This window comes from Penicillium brevicompactum (genome assembly GCF_028827555.1).
Source record: "Penicillium brevicompactum strain IBT 35665 chromosome Unknown utg000003l_segment0_segment0, whole genome shotgun sequence".
Classification (NCBI taxonomy): domain Eukaryota; kingdom Fungi; phylum Ascomycota; class Eurotiomycetes; order Eurotiales; family Aspergillaceae; genus Penicillium; species Penicillium brevicompactum.
In genome coordinates, this window is record NW_026623206.1 from 3,974,784 (window position 1) to 3,995,847 (window position 21,064).

Here is a 21,064-nt window from a genome sequence, read left to right on the forward strand (position 1 = left end):
TATATTACGGCGAACATACATCGGTGGAATGGCTAGCTGCTGCTGTAGGTAGCATGGTTGGCAAGGTTGCCAATTTCTATGGATTTCCCAGTGCGTGTTAAGTTGTAACTCGCTTCAAGGAACAGAAGGCTCTTAATGTGACGTGTGGAATATGTGTTTCGCAAGTCAAGATACCAATTCCCGGGAGCCATTGACACACTCCTAGAAAGATTTGGGGGTCCCCAGGGTTTCAAAGTCTATATTGAGGGTCTCACGTATACATAGACTGGGGCAGCTTCTTTCATGTAGCAAATGGATCTTTTAGACTGCTATAGTTGACCCTAGGTACAAGGTGTAACGCAAGGGAAGCAGAAGAAAGGCGGCTTTCTTGCGTTCAGGAGTTGCCAACCCTGATGCGTCACGCATATCATTTCTCCACGCATCGTGTATGCTTCACACCTGAAAACTGCCACTAGAGCTGCCAGGAATCAACGCCCTCTTTTCCATAATGGGACGAGAAATTTTGGTGGCCAACTAAGCCCAGAAGTCATTGCTCAGGTATGTAATAGGGTCCCAGTGAGGTAAAAAGCCTCATAATGTGCTTTCCCAAGCATTTATATATTGCACTCTTCCTATATGACTACAGGTACCACTCGGGAATAATCCTATTCAGCCGGGAGACTATACCCCGAATATCACATCACCCCGAACGTATTTCCAGAAAATTTCCTCATTATGGCCTGGGACTCAACAAGTACTGGGCCAATTTTGGGCGATTCCTTGCACCGTGAGCAGTCCATATGGGTGGCAGATGACGGATCTCACTGTCCAAACTCCGTGTCAATTAACTCCCGGATAAATGGAGTATTGTGCTTTCAGCTGTTCCAGAGCCCCACTTTGCGCATATTCACCAGAACATAGGTTATCTTTGGCTGCAAATCAATTTTTTTTTTTTTTTTTTGAGTGCAGATGCCATAGCTCTCGACCAAAAGTGTGGGCCAACCGAATTTTGCGTTTGTTGAATGCTCGCCTGGATCAAGCCAAAACTCTCATGGTTCAATCGGAAACTCATGATTCGGCTCTTTTGGTACATCCATGGCCAAGCAGGATGTTCTACAGCGATGGCGTGACCATATGCCCCAATAAGGCCTCAGAAACCAGAAGAGACTGCCCAAGGGAGCAAATATAGCTGCAAAACCTGGGTGGACGTAGGCTGGAATCGTGGAAGTCAATCGTTAGGATCTTCTCAAGACGACAAACCGCCCCATTTGGGCAGTATCTATGACATTCCTCCAGTGACGACCATAGGGTTCACTGATAAAGAAAATTTGTACTCGTGCTTGGCATATAATCACTTACATCCTCTCGCAACTGTCGCATGGTTTGCACGAAAGTGGGCACCCGAAGGCTCTTGTTCTGTCATAACAGAGCCGCCTAGCTCGTTGCTCTTCTCGCAGGCCCTGGAGCTGAAGACTGAAGACCAGTCTAGTTTGAGTGTCCGCTGAGAGCCCTTTCATGGAAAAATGCAAACCGATCGAGATCTCCGTTGTTTCCTTTATGTGACATATTATCTACGTTGGGGGATGCCTCTGGGGACGGGGCGGCTGATTGTCGTGTGCGTTCCGATTCAGAAGAGGCGGCAGATGGACCCGGGAGAGATTTTGATCGGCTGGGAAAGAAGTCTTGGATTTGATGTTGAAGCTGCCGCTTAAGCCTTTGAAAACGAGTGAATAGATTTTTGAGAAATCTCCATATTTTCTTCGCGCTTTGGTGTATAGAAGACTGAAAGAATGGCAGTTGTAGGAAATCGGTAGAATTGTTAGGTATTCCAAATAATCGTGCGGAACGGGACTGAAGAACATAACGCCGGCCAAAGAAATTCAGCGCATTCGCCAAGGGGAAGCATGGATACTGATCTGTAAGAGCGAGTGATATTCATTACTTTAACGTCTGTTGCTATATAGCAATATTTGGAACGGAAATATCTAATATCTGCATCACCACCTTTTGGATAGTTCGCAGTCACAAGAACGTCACCTCCAACCTCAACGAACTCTAATTGATGTATAGTATTCAGTGAATTAAAGTTACACATTTGAACCACTTTTAGAAGGTAGTTTCTGCAAGGTTTTGTTTCAAGGCTGCCAAGCAACGTTGGGAGGATCATCAGAAAGTTTAGATTATCGGCGGATGTCAGTAGTGACCGAAAAATCATATCCGCTTTGACTTTGTTGTCCCTACTCAATGTTCGACTGCCTTTTCGGGCTCCTTGGATACTACGATACTATTCAAATATGCCGAACCTTTTACGGCGGACATCCACCCCTTGGTCGAGCCAGCCCCACCTTTAATGGGGCGGTAAGGCAGCGAGCCATTGAAGCGCGATTCGTTTTCAAACGTCGCCCCGCAACAAAGTCATGGTAGCACCAATGGCTGGCATCCAATCTCCATGCACCAAGTTAGATTTCGGTTGGTGCTAGCTCATCGAAATTACCTGAGACAGGGGTATTAGTCGAGCAGAGTGGGGTGGGCAGGGGAGCCTAGTTGCACTATGTGGGTCCCGCACAGATCATATCTTCATCCGTCTTGGATGCTTCACCCAATAAGCATGATTCATACGGTGCCTGTATTTTACCACCCTACTGTCAATGAAGCAAGTGGAGAGATAATACCTGAAATGGATAGCAGGCAGGATTCAGCACTGAGAAGAGAATTGGATGATCCTAAAGGGGGAGTTATGAGAGTGCTACCAGAATTAGATAGCCACAAAAATTGTGAAGCCGTGGAATTACCCTAACGCTATCGAGGGGGTGATACATGGCTAACTTGTGATATCCCTATTAAATATTAGCTTCACTCTTTCTTGATTTAGGCGTAGTAAATGATAAGCATAAACATATTTAAATAAATCTGAGGATTAGCTAGTTTAAACGTCAACAGAGGATACATGTATTTATAGAGAAAAGAATGTATCGGCTTGTCTAGTAATATAGTCAGACAGATGTGCAGCACTTCCAGCCGGCAGGACTAGGCCTGGCTTCGACCCGCGGGTAGGTTCCAAGGAGGCCGGAACCTCCATTTGGGTATCCAAGGGTCCATGGAGGTTCCTCAAACCAGACAAACAGGTAAAAAACGTAACTGTGGGTCAATTGCATAAATCAGGTAGAAATAGGCTGTATCATCTTTGAAAAACTTCATTACAGTATCGCCTTACAAAGGGATTTAGTGTATATCATGGGCATATCTTTAAATAGTGTATTAGGGCCATCAGTTCTCATATTTTCATAATATTGATTATACAGTTTCTTTTCATAGACTCTTAAAGGTCAACCCATTAAGCTATATACCCATCCAAGCGTCTTGACTTCTTCCGTATCCTACCTGATACACGAGGCTGCGTATCATGGAGGGGTGTAGACTGGTTCCCATTGGCATCTACAAACGCGAGTTCATCGGTATCAGAGTCTACATCACCAGAAGAGACAGTAGGCCGCTTACCAGCGGCAACTGCGGAGAGTGACGGTGTATCATGATATTCCTCGACATGGTCGACATCTTCCTCGTTATCACTGATAGCGTCGAAAAAGTGCGTCTGGATGTCAAGTTCTTCGGCTGATGCTGCGATCTCCTGTTCTAATAGATACTGTCGGATTGACGGATACTGGTATGTGCTAGTATTGAGGTGTCCCATTGAGATGCATTGATTGTTGTTCTGGATCTTGCTGTTGAAGCGTTGTTAGATCTCGGGAGTCGTTCCTAGCGTGTTACGACGCTGGTATGCCGAGTGTACCCCGTTTACCATACAGAGACAAAGAGAGAATGGGTACTTGATGAATAACCCTGTCCTTAGTGATAAAATACCACCCCTCAGTTCGACAGGGAGTCTACCACGAGATCATGAATGAGCATGATCACAAGATGTTGTAAGCTGTGAGAGCTTTAACCCCAATAATGTCTACTGTACAGCAAGAGAGAGGAACTCTTCGATCCCGAGAAGCAGAAGATAAGCTGAATACTTTACTGTTACCCTAGGAGGCATGGATTCAATATGAGCTGACATGAAATCCCACCAACAACTTTACTACATTGAGCTCATTGACGAGTTTTCCTCACCAAGGCCATTCGGTGGTATCCTATTGAAGTTTTGCTGCGCCGCAGGTTTGCCATGCCCCCCCGTTTATGAGAACAGTGGTCGAAGTGGCGCATGTATGCGGATGTATTTTCGGTGATGTTAGTATTTCGCTGAGTCGCGTTCCCATTTATCACCATCATGTTTCGATTGTGACACGTATTGAGGCCTGCGATACCGTAGCTCAACTCTGGATTTCTCGGATTGGATCTCCACGTTGACCCAGTAAGCCCGAGCAGATACAGGAATGATTTCCCCGGGCTTAACTTCAATTGACTCCACATCAATCAGTCTCTTCAAGGCCACGGTTGTCGCAGATACCCAGTAGTCATCCCCTGGTCGCTTGTGCATTATAGAACACATGTCACGACGGACCTTCTCATCGCGACATTTGGCCGCAGACCACAAGAGCGCAGGCAAAACTGAGTACCTGTAACTGAACGGCGAAAAATCAGTCTCACTTGAGCCCGTAGCTGAGTCTGCCAGAATCCGTGCAATATCTGTGATATGCTGGAACTGCTCCAAGTGGTCATCATAAGCCATCTCATCTGGATTTGGGCTCTCGGCGACAGCCAGCTTAATCTCAATGATACCGATCCATAATGAGCAGGCTTTGAGGTTATCGCAGTCCTCTGGCGCAAGACCACCCAATTCGACGAGGGTGCCCGTGAGACGACTTCTACAGAGTCGAAGCTTGGTCAAAACTGCTGCTGCGCCGCGGCCGACGGAGCTTGCTGGTCCAATCTCAAACTCGCAGGTGGTGTAATTCAGTATTAAATCCGAGACCAGGAATCTGAATTTTTGGACGCTATCCATCTGATCAACACCCGAAAAGAGATGTGGAGTAATCTTTGATGGAGCGGCTGTAGTGTTCGGGCATATCCAATTCTCGCCATCAATAAGTTCAGAACCCTCGAGGAATATCTCGGGATGAGAGCAGAAAAACCAGTGAACGTGGATCTGTGCAAAAGCCTGTCCCAGGGCCACCCCAGTAAAATCTTTATCTTCCTGAACATTCCATTCTTTGAAAATCTTATAACCGGAGACAAGATGATTGCGAGCAGAAAAGAGATCTCCTTGGAATAGAGCAAGCACGGTAAAAGCCAAGCATGTCACTAGCATTACTTTCTTGTGGGTGAGGCTTGAGCTGTTTGGAGTTAGAATTTCTCGAGCGAGACTTTCCCGGAGGCAAGCAATGGCTTTCGTAGAATGACGAAGAGCCAGACAGGAATCTGGGTGTTCTTTTTGGCTTGCTGGAATTCGTTCCAAATGGGTATGCCATGCACTCATAGCAATTACAGCATGACGGACGGCAGGATGATTTTCGCACATTTGGAGAACCAATTCGTACCAGAAAGAATTCTGGAAGTAATGCGAGAATCGTACCGCTGTGCGATTTCGGTAGAAATCCAGAAGCCATCGCTCGTTCCAGGTGAGGTCGATCTGACAGGCACTGGCCAAAGGCAGAGGAATGGCAGTGACCGATGGCCGGACTTTCGAGCGATATCCTGATTGCAGAGCTACATTATTGTGAATGTTGGCAGAGCCTCTGACTTTGAAGTCACGCCACTCGCGCGTCCTCCTATCGATGACTTGTTCATAACCATCGCATTCCCTGCCTGCGCTCGTACATCTAAGACAAGCGGGATGCGTTTCGTCACATTTCTTATGTCGTATCCTTTACAGCGTTTAGTTCCCGCATAAGCTCACATATATGGGGAACTCACTTGCACGTTCCACATCCTGAGCGCGATTTTGAGTGCTGTGATCTTTTTCGCGTTGAGTTCTCACACATTCTGCTTGCAAACAATGGAAGGATCTGTACAAAATCTAACTCAGCTGCAGCCTTCCAAATTCTGTGTAATGAGGACGGGTACAGGATGGGCGATATGTCACCGAGGATTTCGTATAGAGAGTTGGGACAATAGGGGAGTGGGGGCTAGTGTATAATTATCCATCGTGTCTTGGACCACGTGATAAGATATCATCACGTGCGGTTTATCGCCCATCGGAAAAATATATATGTACTGAACGAACTCCTTGCAATTTTCTCTATTTAACAATCAATATTGAGGTAAAGGCTCGGGAAATCTAGCACCTAAGGCCAACGGTACACGCGCTTCCGCTTACCAGTCGAGGAAGGGGTAGCGGGCAAATGGTTATTTGGTGTTGGGAGAAAGTGTATATCATTAGTACCGATACGATAGCTAACTGGCAATGTTCTTTTGTGAGGGCCGAAAATACGACGGGTCAAGAAAACATGGGTGATTATGTTCAGTGGCGGAAAGTTGGCCCAACGCTGACCATTTTTGAAGTATGTGGTGACAGGCAAGGTGTCATGGGTTCAGGTTGAATTGTTGTAAACAGTGGGCTGGAGACGGCAGAGAAGAGTGGGCCCATCCTTCAATTGACCAATCACGACACCGAGACATGTCACTATTGGCTGGGCAGCCTCGGGACAGTGCATGAAATACGTGTCGGTATCTTCTTCATTGCTCGGAAGACTAGATTGTAGAAGATTGGTTTTGTAGCAGATAAAACAACCGACAGGTCCAATTTATAGGCGTGGAGGACAGTATGCAATTTCCATCATCTGTCGTTGTCAGGATAGAACCTGGGGAATTAGCAAAAGTGTTCGCCTTATACTGCAAAACACAACTATAATAATAAGCGCATGGGAAAGCACTGGTATAAGTATTAGATAGGCGGGCGCGGGAAAAGAACGGCAAGGATAAAGGGAAAGGAAGGGCCGAGTAGAAAGAGTGCAGAAAACCAAAAATATGGCGAGATCGTAACACGGAAGTTGGCAGATGATTGGAACAGCGGACAGGAAGAGGTTGATAGGGACAACATACTAGGATGTTCCTTGTGAAACGGGCAGGCCGAGAGACCACTCGAGACCAGTCCCATCAAAGGAGGCATAACAAAGACGAGAAGGAACACGTGATCATGAATCCAATCAACAACCAATGATAGGGAGGCGTAGGCTGTGTGAATCGCAGCGTTCTAAGCAGCGTTAACTCAACCTCGCGCAGCCGCGCGGTTTGTAACCCCTTTCACTCCGTTCCTTCGTTTCAGGGCAACACACACACACACACACACACACACACACACACACACACACACACACACACACAGACTGTATATCAAATTACTGAACTATAAATTGGAATTATTTTCTCTACTCCAAGCCTCCAAGATAGCTTTCTCTGTTTTCTACCTCATTCTTTCAGCTCCTCGAGGTTTTTTTTGCATTGTAGTAACGACAGGGTCACTTAGATTATCACGCTGGAAGACAGGATCACTGGCGACTGTGCAAGATACTGTAGCAGCGAAAGAGCTTTGAAGGTGTAGGGAAAGAGCTTTGAAGGTGTAGGGTAGGAGTTCGGCTTTTATATCCTTCGGCTGCGAAGATCGACAAAGACGAGGTTTGCCACATCACCTAGTCTTCAGCCACTAGTGGGTAATATTTATTGCTTTGTGTAGCAAGCTTGACCTTCTGATTAATGGAAGACTAGCATTTGCTTGACTGAGTGGTTGTGATCTTGCTGACGTTGGAATCTTTGGAGCGTTCAGATGAAGACGATGACTACTGATTCATATCCCGATGAAACATATTTTCAACCGCATGTCCTTGAAACCGGAGACCAAGATTCACAATATGCTCCCACTCCAGGATACTACGGTCGCATACCTGGGTCAAGCTGTGGGCTCAGCCCTTCCCCCGACTATCACCCCGAGCACGATCTCGAAGATTTGTGCTAACACAAGCCCGAAAGACCCAGACTGCTTCAGCTATCCGAGTGGCACGATAGGATGCTAAGTAACGAGCTTCCGGCAAACTGCATCCAATATACGATTGAATGGAAAGTTATAGTGAATAAGAAGGTGCTCTCGCGAGACACTGAAGAGGACGTAGCCCTGACTCCGAGTGCCTACTAGCCGATGACCCTGAAGGGTAAGTTGGAGAAGTTGTTAGAGGGAAAGACAGTCGGTAAAGGAAGGGTAAAGTCGGACGACACCTCGATCGCTGTATCGGTGAATGATCGCTCCTAACGTGACCTGATGAAACGGTTTGACTGTCTCGATATCGATTAAACTGCTTTTGAAAAGCAGCTGCTGAAGTGGGGCGAACTATTTCGTCGAGGCAAGAAACTGAGGATAAGTATTACTTTTAAATATGTTGAGGACGACTCTCTCCGCAAAATTATCTCGGGTAGGGTCGACAAAAGGGGAAGGTTATCGGTTACTAAACGAATGCTTAATGAGCGAGACGCTTGATTGGATGTCGAAGTGTGTCTGGGCAAGAATCGATATGGCGGGGTGTATATAATTTAATGCTTTGCCTATCTTCCTCATGCTATCTCGGCCCATATTGCTGGCAAGACCCCCACGGAAAGAAGCACTATAAATTGAGAAGCCATCAATTAAAGCGTTTGATTGCCTTTGTGGAGAAAGGCGGCGCCTTGCTGTCTCATGAAGATGTTCCGGATGATTTCTGTGAAGAACTATATATGGAAGAGCGGCATAGACTGGATAGTCAACAATCTCAGAAGAACAAGATAGTAGGCACCGGATGCAATCCTTCCCACAACAAGACACATGCAACCAACCACAGCCTCAGCAATAGCTCTGCCACCCAATGACCGAGTCATAGAAGACCTCAATCTTTCCAGACTAAGAGACGAAGCTGTCAAAGATTACGGCGCATAGCACGAATCGAATGTTGGAGACGAAAATCTGAAAGCACAGTTTCGCCAAGCATGCAATGTGGCGTTAGTCAATAGTTTTGATCTTAGACTGATTCACGAGGACCAAGATCCCTCATTCTTCGTCGACAATGGGATTGTGGTGGGTATTGCACGCCAATTCGCGAGAGATATTGGCCAATGGGTTCAGTTTGTAAGAAATGTCACGCTGGACGACCAAGCTACGCAAGCCGCAGCTTGAATCCACATGAGGGTGTAAGGAGGTGCTCGTATACACACTAGATTGGCCTTTAAACTACTTCCGTTTGATGCAAATCCTTGAATTAACGATTAAACCACAAGTGCATACACAAAAGTAGGGCTGGCAGAGTAACTTTTGTTGCAAGTAGTATATACATATATTATGTCATTGTATGTTGCGAGGAAATTTAGATGGTGATGTAGGAGAGTTTTGACAGGGAGCGGTGAGAGACCGCTGACAGGGTGCGAGGAGCGACTCCATCTGCTCACCCTTGCTCATTACCGAGGCTTGCCTGCACAGCGTTAATCCAGTATCGCCCTGCCAGCAAGGCGATCCTGAGGCGGAATGTTGTGATATGAGGCTGGTGCAGATCAGGAACCAAGCCGCACCGTCGGAATTAGCTCCGAAGTGTCTATACAGACGACCAGGTTGATTTCCAATCAACTTGGCTAATTGCTATATATATAGGCTCATGTATCCCTCAGAAATAACAAGTCAATTCATACCTCTGAATTACAACAGAAACAAGTTTTGCTTAAAGGTCGAAGGGGGCTGGAGGTTGTATTGAGAAATGCACGTGATATGGGGCCAGGCTGTGCGGCTCTTGGAGAGATTGTTGTTTCTTGCTGATCTGTAAGCTGTAGGCATCGTTGACTAGATTCATCGGCTTCGATCGGTAGCGCCAAGAATGGGGCTGACATAGGAAATACGCCCTGGCCTATCAGAGTCGATCCAGGGTATGATCGTCGCGAAACTGACTCGGTATTTGTAATGGTAGCGCCAAGAATGGGGCAGACGTAGGAAATACGCCCTAGCCTATCAGAGTCGATCCAGGGTCATGTAGCTTCGTGAAATTCGATTTCTGTATTGTCTCAGCCAAGACTTTTATCCTGAATGGTAAAAGTAATCCTCACTTTCCTTCAGAACAATTGCAGATCGCATTAGCTCGACTAAGGTACAATTTGATTCTACTCTAATATAAGCCCTTCTTCCGAAGCTCTAAACCAGGTACCAGAGACTTATAAATGATGATCAATTTCCATGTGCAAAATTAGAATCTGAAGATGAAGAGGAAAGAGAATTGAGGAGGTTCACCCCACTGCACGCCGTACCGACCCAATAGTTCCTACTTGCAACACCCCAACATGTGCACCTTGAAAGGTACCTGGGTCACGCACGCTACTCTCATAAATGGCTTCTCTTACTGAAAGACATATATATGATGAATCTGATATGATACATTAATACATTAACACAAGCTAAACAAAGAGTTCAAAAACAAAGCGACCATACAAGGGCACTTAGGGAATACAACCAGACCAAATCACAAATCAGTACACACAACACAGGCTACCATAATAATCACAAGCGTTCTTTGTGAATTGCTAGCCTATGCGCTTTCAAGTTTTCGCGTCGACTTGTAGCATGGTCACAGGAAGGGCACTTGAACGATCGTGGGTTGACATGCTGCATCGCGATATGCCGCATCAAGACTCCTTTGCGTGAGAACATACGGTCATAGCTGCAGCCTTCCCATTCACATTTGAAGGTGCCGTATTTGTGATCACTAAATAGAAAATGATTAGAATGCGATGATTGAAATAAAGCAATGTAAAAAGAAACATACGTCTTGCTCTTGCTCGATGAAATGCGAGACGAACGGGGAGGTTTGCATTTGGCCCCACATGGGTTGATAGAGCCAGTCGGTTGAGTCGTAGTGCTGTTCTGTCGAACGAGATTATCCCATAGCCTAGGATCCCTAAGCTCGTGGGAGCTCGGAGGAGAAATAGCAACGTCATTTCGCTGAAGCACGAAGGGCTCGGGATCAATACCCCTGATAGACTCATTGGTACTATTTGGGCCTGAATAAGTCAAGCAGGAACATGGTACCTTTCCCTGAGAGTTTGGTGTTGAGGGAAGCTGCAACTCATGAGTGCTTGATTTCGTGGTGAATGGTGGCTCAGGTGATGGAGACATATAGAAAGCTTGGGCTTGTTTGAGAAAATCTGTTCTCCAGCCGGTCAGGTCTATGGTGGACCAGGAATACTCGATTTCTGAAGGTTGGAGGATGTCATTGTGGTTGCATGCTGAACACGCCATTATGCAACTGATTCGTGATTGGGATGCGTTAGAAAGGAATGAAGAGAGGCAGAGTAGGTAGATAGAAATACAAAATAACATTGATATAAGACTTGGTTGATTGAAGAAGAATTCTAGTATTTATAAATGTGATAACTCCCCTACGAGGTAGTCGGGGGCTAACTTCAGTAGGAGAATGAAAGCAACTAGTAAGACCTTAGAACTTAGATGAATAGACCACCGCCAGGGACATATTTTGATGAGCCATTCTCCACAATCTGAGACTCCGATCACCAGTGGATCCCTGCGGGTGGGAATTGGCCTGAGGGTTCATAATGACTGTACCTACTACCGGATTTGGATTAGTGTCTGAGTGCTTGGAACCAACCTGGGAACAAAAGGCACACTCAAAAGCCGGTATGCCATCCCGCAGCAGACGTGCTAAAAATGCTTTACTGCCTTACTGTCACACTTGTCCTATTGTTCAAGCTGATACCAGCAGAGCATCACCGGATCATCGAAAATGCAAGGCTGAAGGATGGCCATGTGGCATTGCCCAACACCGCGGGTCTGGATGCGGCTATGCGATCTTCATCCCCGACAGGAACAACCGTTTCATATCCTGGGACACATGGGACACGTCATGTGGTTATTCCGGCAGATCATCCATATGAGTGGCCAGAAAAGCTGCTAAAAATACGAGAGATCGGCGTTGTCATTGTGAATCTCCCTTTCCCCTATCCTCTACTGGATGTTATAGACCCGCATGAACAACATGATAGAACTAATGAAGATGGCGCTCATGTTGCGATTGAGGGTTTAAGTGGGTCTTCATTTGAGGCCCCCTAAATCTGCAGATCACGATATGGGGGTTACTATACCTCTTTCAGGCAAAGTGCGTTGTAGGCGTTTCGAGAAGTACTTCAGCCTCTCCCCTGTCTCCTTGTCGGGTGCAGCTCAACATGTCATTTGGCAATGAGATCAGACAGTTTCCGACTGACAGATATTGGGTTTAAGAATGGTATCATCTGAATATTTGTTCGTGAACCTTCGCATACACGTTCCCTTGGTACCTCCCATTGTCAACATTTTCGCAGAAGCTCCGACGAGTTCTGATTGGATTAACTACCTCCGTGGTTAGAAAAATACAACTGTTCCTAGAGACCTCACTCATGAACCTATGCACTCGATGCTCTTAAGCGAGATTACAAAATGAAGGCGTAAATAGAATGTCGCCAATTCATTTCCTTAATTCCTACATGAATAAAAAGACCTGGAATAATTCTCAACCTGGAACACTTCCCAATACGGAATATTCCCCCTGAATTAAATATGCAGTTAAATATCAAATGAAAATGGTTCGATTGTTGTTCCATCACCGCATGAACGGCTGATGGGTGCATGTCGGTGAGCCACTGCCGAAGCAGACATGCTTAGAATTCTCCGATTACATTCAATGCTAGACCTTGAGAGGAAGAGATATGTTAGACGCCTCGAGAAGTTTACCTAGAGTGCTAAGGGGTGAGATCGGGCGATAGGCCCCGGGGACCCAGTAATCCGGTCTCATATTGCTGACTTATCAAGGCATATTTGTACTGGAAATACGCAGTCCTTGAGTATCCAAAAAAAAGAAATACATTTTCATACCCACGCAAACTAAATATGAGCAGGCTGCACAGGGACAATATTATGTAGCCAGTTTCTGGGTGATCCTGGCGATGCTTTATCCTTGAATTGTCGTATGCGTCACCGGATCGTGATGAAATTATTCTCTGATCCCTCGAAAATTGAGATCTATTTATTATTAGCGGGCTTTCAAACTTCGCATTGTAGTGGAGCCTTTCCTTTTTGGTGGCACGAATTTCCTCCAATCACGAGCTATATTAGTTACCGAAGGATCTGTACACGTCGGTTCGTTATCAACAAGTTTCACTACACCATAATAGATATGGCGCAAGGACATATGATATGGGCACAATCATTCGAGGTCTTCCTGACCAGGTCTCTCGGCAACACACAATCTTCAAGGTTTCTTGACCTCTTTATCTCTGTCCAAACTACACCGGTCGCCGAAGGGCTAAAGCACCACCCCTTCTTGCGATTCATACTCAAAATGCACTCAGACGAGATAAGAGAGGACTTTTGGGGATTCGACGGAGTTTCTCCCCTTTTACCACTACCAAAAGTGGATCCCTATGCAAGGGAAGAACGCCCCGGATGATACGAAGCAACAGGCCGCTCTGTAGCAAGATTGTTGAAATGCGAATGGATAAGCGTCTAGATGAGAAACATGTGACTAGTTACTATACATCAGGTAAGTTCTTTTGCCGATCAGACTTTGGATCGACTCTGATAGGCCAGGGCGTATTTCCTACGTCTGCCCCGTTCTTGGCGCTACCGATCGACGCAATCGAGAGTCGATAAACATTACACCCAGTTTTCTCCTCTCAGTGTTTCGGCCCTTGCCAGTCAGCGCACAACTGAAATTGCAGGATTGATCGGCCGCGCACCTCTCAGGGATCATATTTTGAAACTATATTTCCTTTTCTAACTCCCAGAACATAACTCCCCAAACTTTCACCCCACAATTCTTTCTTTCGTCTTGAAAGTCAAAACAGAATCATTAACCTTCGGGCAAGAGATAACGGGAATCTACCATTTTTGCTGTGCTTCATGGGCAACCTCGCGTGGGTTTGGCTGCTCTTGATCTCGGTGTCACAGCTGGCTCAAAGCTCGGAAACTGCCCGAAGTCACTGGCAAAGGCCCGATGGAGACGATAAAAACTTCAAAGAGACCTATTTCATCGGAGATTCATTGCAGATTCAGTGGGCGGGCTGGGACTCTTCCTACACGAATCACTGGATGAACAACGAGACTAAAGCCAACCTATACGTGAATGCATGGAACTCTGATTACTCCTCGTTTTCCAAAATCCTTACATGTACGCGATCGCCAGTCACAGACTTCTGGACAATGGGCTAACAATCTTGCGAAATAGCCTCGAACGACATCTCCACTCATGGATCTTATGATTGGAAGGTCGAAGTTGACGGCAAATACCTATCACAGACCAAAGAATACGGTTTTACTTTCATACCTGATGGAATGGTTTATTCCACCGACGGCTATCGTATATATTCACCGGGAATCCGCATCCAATCCAAGTCAGCAACTCTTCCAACGGCAACTTCGAAATCTGCATCTTCTGGTACGGATGGACTTTCGACTGGCGCGAAAGCAGGAATCGGCGTTGGCATCGGTATGGGTGGTTTGGCGTTGTTGACTACATTGGGGTTTTTTCTATTACGACGGCGACATCGACCATCATCACGAGAGCTGACTGGGGTTAGAGAGTCTTCTGATCTAGGCTCGGCACAAACACCGGCTGACGGCTTCTACCAGAAGCCTAAGCCGCCGCCACAGGAGCTATCCATAGGATCTTTGTCACCGGCTGAATTGGCATCGACGCTTGGGAGATGACGTGAGGGTATCCTATTGACCTTGGGCTTTGGGAATACCTACTACTCATTCAGCCAACCTAGAAGAGTAGACTATGAGTGCGTCTTTCGATGAAAAGATATTCGCCGCCACATCAGTTAAAGTCTTGTATTTTATCGGAGATATGCGGGCAAGAGTGTTCAAGATCCTAAAGGCACTACGGCTCAGGATTCGGTTGGTAATTTAATATGGGCATGGAGAATAGGGCTGTGTAATGCCATTTAATATACAGAAGCCAGCCAGCCTTTTCTTGGTCGCCTCTGATGAACATTCTTGTAATAAGAACTTCTCTTTCATGCCCGCCATAGAAACGCACCAAGTCTAATGTACTTGAACGCCCCTCAGAAACCTGGACTCCGGAACAACATTGGCCGTGTATGTACGTTATCCAAGAAAGTTACAGTAGCTCGGCAGAAGTCTACTGTGGTGCCATTTTCGACAGCCGATCTACCGTCAAAATTCTAGGGTAATGCCCTTATGACATGTTCTGGAGAGAGCCAAATACATATACAGGATCTTCAGATAAAGTATGGTATTTGCCATCAAAAACAGACAAAGAGAGAAACCAGAGAGGATGAAGGGAGATATCTATTCAGGACTTTCCAGATGTTCACCCACGAACTGAAACATCAGTAGCCCTCTGTCTAATATTGCGCCGTGCTTGAGCACAAAAATATTGGCCTGCTGCCGGTTCAAAAATCGCCATTGCACTTTTGCGCTTTTGTGCTATTTGGACTTCCATGATGTTTGACATCATTTAAAATCTAGAGCCTACGGCTATAAGAGAATCTTTTATTTTTCTTAATTCTACTTTTTAGCAAGTCCAAATCTAGACTCACGAGGCATAATTCAGGCTAAAAACTGGCAAATGGCGATTATGAGCCATCCTTGTTCAAACGGTTCTTCTCCGAAAAGAAATTCAATGTCTCAAAAACAGAATCGTCGCAAATTCAACTTGATGAAAAAGGCACGCGAAAATAGTAAGTGGTGTGAACCCGTCTGCATCGGAATTCGTCTTAGGGAAACGGGCCAAGTATTTATCGGCTAGCTTTTCTAAGGCTCCTATTAATCGACCCCATTCTTAATTACAGACTTAGAATTGGAGAAGTCCGAAGAAAGCATTATGAGGAAATCAAGCAAGGCAAACTTTCTAGCTTGAATACTGAACACCGTAACTTACGCAATCAGGGTCAAGGAGGAGTTTTTCCTGATCTCTGCCCCGAGGGCTTGAGTGCTCCCACAATTGTCTCTTGTAAGGGCCATGTATCGCCGTTGGAGGTTAACATACGTGCCTGAGCCTTCTGGTTTGAAGTTGTCCTTGACTGCCTGAAGCAGTACTTGAACTCGAGGCATCTCAAAGGCATTGATCCTTTGTGCCGCATTGTGTGTCAGCTTTGCCGTGATCATCGCAGAATAGAACTTTTGACGGTGGATCCATTGCTGTGCTTCTTCTTCTTCTGTCGGTGGAGTCGCTCCATCGTCGGCAACCGCAGATATCCGAATGAACTCATTGACCTTCTGATTCCACCTAAACCAATCGCTGGCATTATCCAGTATCGGGATTCCATTATAAAACGTATTGATTCCAAATTGCTCGAATTTTGTGATTTCAGTCATATTGGTAATGGATGTTCCTCAGAGCTGAAGAAATCAGGGCTAGATACGTCGTTGGGCCGATCAGAGGTAGCCGATTCACGATCTGATGACTGAAGAGAGCGCACCTCCAAACCGAAGAGTTCAAGGCTCGACGCGGCACTGGGAAGACTTGAGACGATGGAAACGCTTCGATCTGATGAACTTGGCGTAGGCATCCGAGATGGAGGAATATAGTCGCTGTCTGAGAGCCCTTGTAGATCGAGAGAGTACTTATACGATCTAAATGTGTGGGAAACGGCGTCGGTCAACTAGATATTGCGGATTCCTTGGAGGGAAGGTTGAGGGTCTGTTTGGCCGAAGTTCGTAACGACTCAATTCGCTGTTATTGGAAATAAATGGCTGGCATCCACCCGCAAGACTTGGTGGGCTCAAGGCCAAAGTCCCAATGTTGTTTTCTGACCGAGTGAGAGTGCCAGAGGCGGGGCAACTAGAGCGACTTGTCCCCTGCTCGATACTGGAACACCCAGGTTGAGCTTTGGGGGCACCTGGAAAATCTTTCACCGTGTTGCGGGGAGCGGTGATTGGGATGGTTGTCCTCGATGCTCGGCGTATGCGGTCTTCAGTGGACAGGCGCCAGTAGGCTCCCAAGAGTACGCTTGGAGAGAGTGATGGGAAGTATGACGTTTGGATATGTTTGAAGCGCCAGTGGCGAGTGTGTCGGAGGTACGAGAGAATGTTCAGCTCTTCGTCCGTCCACGAGTGTCTCTTTTGTAGTTTTTCTCGCATTTCTATTCCAAAGACTGAGGTGGCCTTGTGGCTAGTGGCCCCAAGAAGATAGCTTCTGAGTTTTCTGGAATTGGTGACATGTCCCAGCTTTAGGTACAACTCGGAGGTACACCGTGCCAGTGCGATAGTGTGACCGTACCAATAATAGTGTAATGCTTATGGCCTTTTGGCAGGGAAACGTTTGAAGCTTGCTGCAAACGGTGACATGTCCCGGCTATGGGGGCAACTCTGCGATACTCCGTGCCAGTAGCAGTGATGGCATGATGCCTGTGACTCTTTGGTGAAAGGAAGTCCATACGCGTTATTGTGCGAAGAGGGTTTGAGCAATAGGACTTAATACTGTTTATCAAATTACTGAGAATATGTGATCAGTTTCTGAAGTTCATGGAGATAGTCTCCGGTGGAGAAGCTTAGCTGTAATGGAATGTCAGGAATCTTTTATATTTAGATTCCTGATTGCCCAAAGGTTAAGTCATTCGGGCTCATAACCTGTTGAGATAGGTAGTTGTGATGTTCTTTTTTTTTTTTTAAGGGTTAATATCAAAAGTGGGAAGCCCGTCTGTTTAAATGTACATCGCTAGTCTCACCACACAAGCTTTGACCACCGTGATACTCAACAGCGAATATCTCAAAATGTTACGAATATGTATTCGTGCCGACCCCTATATTGATTTTAATGATTTACACCCTCCGGGTTTCGATTTTGTGCCTGGGTACTCCTCAAGAACCATGAAACTAGTCCAACTTCCAGGCTGTCTCTTTCTCTTTCTAAACCTCCTCAGCTTAACTCATTTAGCAACGTCCGTCTGTTACTACCCCAACGGTTACAGCACCACCTCCAAAATATACCAACCATGCGTCTCTTACAGTGGCACGACGAGCATGTGCTGCGCTACCAATCGCACAAACCCGAGCGGCGGAAACCTCGATGGTGGACTCACCGCAGACAAATGTCTTGAGAACGGACTATGCAAAAATGAAGCCAAGAGCACCGATAGCAGCGGAGAAAACAGTCACACATACCACATACTGGCGCGACCAGTGTACGACCACGGACTGGACGAGTGATGGCTATTTAAATGTCTGTACGCAGGAAACAGTATGATTTCTGGTGAGGTTGATGAGCAAATGAGCTTCTGGCTGATGATAATTTTCTGTAGAACCCAGGAGTAGGACTTTCTGGCGGCACTCCAAAGAAAACCCCTTGCGACGGATTTGCGAACTCTACAACCTGGTGTTGTGGCGATGATACCTCTTGCTGCAATACTACAAATAGCATCACGATAACTCGGTAATTGGGCGAGCAAGCGTCGACTTCAACGGGTTCTTCGACAATGTCGATGTCGACTTCTACTAGTGTCTCAAATGGTCTCTCGGCAACATCCTCCAGTTCGAAGTCTTCAGGATTCTCGGGTGGCGGCAAAGCCGGACTCCGTGTAGGTGTAGGAGTGGGCACGGGAACTATTTTTGTCATTGCCTTCCTTTTGTTCCATTTTCGTCGACGACGGATAAGTGCGAAATCGGTCAATGTGACGGATGCCATGTCGACTTTTCCCGAGCCTTACGAACTCGGGCAGCTGGATGTTAGAAATGAGAAACCGGCTGGTCTACAGGATGCGAGGTTTGAGTTGTCCGCTGAGGTAACAAGAGAGCCGCGATATCCGAATTGAGAATGGAAAGGAACTAGGTAGGTTATAGTTCCCTTTCATATCTTTAGATACGTCAAACATATTCTCTTTTACTCGTTGGTCAATCTTTCTCACATATCTTGACTAATACAAGTTTCTAGATTAGCACTCGATATCAAGAAAAGTAGCAGGGGTTTCAGATCGTACGGTCGCCGCATAAATATGCAGGATATCCGTCGTATATGCGTCTTCTCATTGTGGCCGTGGATGGAAACCTTGATAGGTGTGCTTTTCCAAATCAAGTGTCAAGGTGGCCTTTGCAATACCCGCCGTCGCACTGATGAAAACTGCGACACAAGGGGTAGTGGCATCGGTGATCTTTGTGTTTGATATCGTTATAAAGGCGTGTGGAGGCATCGTGAAAGCCGAGGGGTGGTCAAATGAGGTGCTGTTGGTATTGTTAAATTTGGTTTGAAGAGTTTGATGTATCGTTGCCGGGTTTCCCGAGATTTGGACCCGTGCGCTACTCTACGATATCCAAAAACTCCACCTCACATTGTCCGAACCAATCATGGCAACTGTCACAAAGACCTCAGGTTGATACTGGAGGTCGAATGAAAATGCAAAACAGCGAGATGCTCCCGTTCGATGAAACCCGCACGATCGCCAAAACTCAATATCACCGGTTTGATTTCGAACCCGTGCCATCAAGCGTTCTTCCGCGGATCTGCCCACCAATTGCTGATTAGAAATCCTCGTTAGATCTGTAGGTAAGATCTGAGTCTCCGCCGCCTGGCATACCGTCTTGGAAGCATTGTTTGGCCTTTTCCAAAAGTAAGGACACTACTATCTGTCCTAGCCCTTTCCGACGTAGTTCATCCTGTCCCGGATAACCTCTAGCTTCGAGGGGTGGAGCATTGGCACCTTTTTGATAACATTTCTAGTGGGTCTTGACATGGGGCTAAATATCAAAGGCGAATGGTATACCTGAAGGGGGCCTATTTCAATTGCTACCTTGTGATATCGAATGAATCGGGAGGCATCTTGAACTCCATGTAAGAGGGTACATGAATCACTTTTCATAGTAGTTCCAATGTCAGAAGTGGAGATGGCTTAGGTATATGAGCAATCACTCACCTGTAGTAGCTCTCGCGCTTTGGCATAGCCACTATGCCTGGTGGTAGGCTTCCCAGGATGCTCAGGGCTTCAAGGCAGTCAAGACATTTTTCTCTTGGAAAATCACCCAAAAACTCTCATCAACGCCGAGATTGTCTTTTCTCACTCATAACTTCCATGCTTCAAGTGTGACTCGTATGGAGGCCTTCGATACCGTAACTCAACCTTGGATCCCTCAGACTGCATCTTCACGTTAACCCAGTAGGCTCGAGCAGATTTAGGAATGATGTCCCCCGGCTTTACTCCAGTTGACTCTATATCAATAAGTTTCTTTAAGGCCACAATTGTCGCAGATGCCCAGTAGTCATCTTCTGGTCGTTTGTCCATTATATAAAAGATATCACGACGGACCTGCCAATCGCGACATTTAGCCGCAGACCACAAAAGCGTAGGCAAAACAGAGTACCTGTAGCTAAACGGCGAAATCGTGATGTCACTAAAACCCGTAGTTGAGTCTGCTAGGGTTCGTGCAATTTTTGTGATATTCTGAAACTGATCCAGGTGATCATCGTAAACCATCTCATTTGGTGGTTGGCTTCTAGCGACAGCTAGCTTAATTCCAATGGCATCGATCAACAATGAGAAAACCATGAGTGAATCGCAGTCCTCTGGCGCAAGACCATTCAATTCAGCGAGCACGGCTAGAAGGTGACTTTTACAGAGCCGAAGCTTAGTCAAAACTAGTGCCGCGCCGCGGCCGATGGAGCTTGCTGGTCCAATATCAAAACCGCAAGTACTGTAGTCCAGTATCAATCCCGAGACGACAGTTGAGAAGTTTTGGACAAGGTCCATCTGATCAGCACCCGAAGGCGGGGTAATCTTTGATAGGGGGGACTGTTGTGTTTGGGAATGTCCGATACCCGCTATTGAGTTGCTCGGAATTTTCAACAAATAACGCGGTATAAGAGCAGAAGGACCAGTAAACGTGCATCTGAGAAAAAGCCTGTCTTATGGCTAGACCAATAGCATCAGTATCTCGCTGATCATCCCAGACTTTCAAAAGTTTATAGCCGGAAACAAGGTGACGACGAGCAGAATACAGATCTCCCTGGAATATAGTAAGGAGGGTAAAAGTCAAACATGTGACTAACACTACTTGCTGGTGGGTGCGGTTTGAGTTGCAAGGATCTTCCCGAGCGAGACTTTCTCGAAGACAAGCAATGGCTTTTGTAGAATGCTGAAGAGCCAGACTGGGCCCCCGGTCTTTTTAAATGGAACGGGTTCCATCTGGGTATGCCACGCA

General features: G+C 46.3%; 5 protein-coding genes across 5 annotated transcripts; 2 read left to right on the forward strand and 3 right to left on the reverse strand.

Moving 5' to 3' along the window:
* Positions 1 to 4,210: 4,210 nt before the first annotated feature.
* N7506_005349 (uncharacterized protein) lies at positions 4,211 to 5,440 on the reverse strand (the record flags this gene model as incomplete). Its single annotated transcript, XM_056954643.1, has 1 exon — positions 4,211 to 5,440. One exon carries the CDS (start codon positions 5,438 to 5,440, stop codon positions 4,211 to 4,213), a length of 1,230 nt encoding a protein of 409 aa, XP_056813532.1.
* Positions 5,441 to 11,472: 6,032 nt separating this feature from the next.
* On the forward strand, positions 11,473 to 11,986 carry N7506_005350 (uncharacterized protein; the record flags this gene model as incomplete). Its single annotated transcript, XM_056954644.1, has 2 exons — positions 11,473 to 11,554; positions 11,637 to 11,986. 2 exons carry the CDS (start codon positions 11,473 to 11,475, stop codon positions 11,984 to 11,986), a joined length of 432 nt encoding a protein of 143 aa, XP_056813533.1.
* Positions 11,987 to 13,810: 1,824 nt separating this feature from the next.
* Positions 13,811 to 14,617, forward strand: N7506_005351 (uncharacterized protein; the record flags this gene model as incomplete). Its single annotated transcript, XM_056954645.1, has 2 exons — positions 13,811 to 14,078; positions 14,136 to 14,617. The coding sequence occupies 2 exons, from the start codon at positions 13,811 to 13,813 to the stop codon at positions 14,615 to 14,617; spliced, it is 750 nt and encodes a 249-aa protein (XP_056813534.1).
* Positions 14,618 to 15,811: 1,194 nt separating this feature from the next.
* On the reverse strand, positions 15,812 to 16,252 carry N7506_005352 (uncharacterized protein; the record flags this gene model as incomplete). Its single annotated transcript, XM_056954646.1, has 1 exon — positions 15,812 to 16,252. One exon carries the CDS (start codon positions 16,250 to 16,252, stop codon positions 15,812 to 15,814), a length of 441 nt encoding a protein of 146 aa, XP_056813535.1.
* Positions 16,253 to 17,752: 1,500 nt separating this feature from the next.
* Positions 17,753 to 18,560, reverse strand: N7506_005353 (uncharacterized protein; the record flags this gene model as incomplete). Its single annotated transcript, XM_056954647.1, has 4 exons — positions 17,753 to 17,785; positions 17,885 to 17,983; positions 18,041 to 18,088; positions 18,270 to 18,560. The coding sequence occupies 4 exons, from the start codon at positions 18,558 to 18,560 to the stop codon at positions 17,753 to 17,755; spliced, it is 471 nt and encodes a 156-aa protein (XP_056813536.1).
* Between the last annotated feature and the right edge of the window lie 2,504 nt (positions 18,561 to 21,064).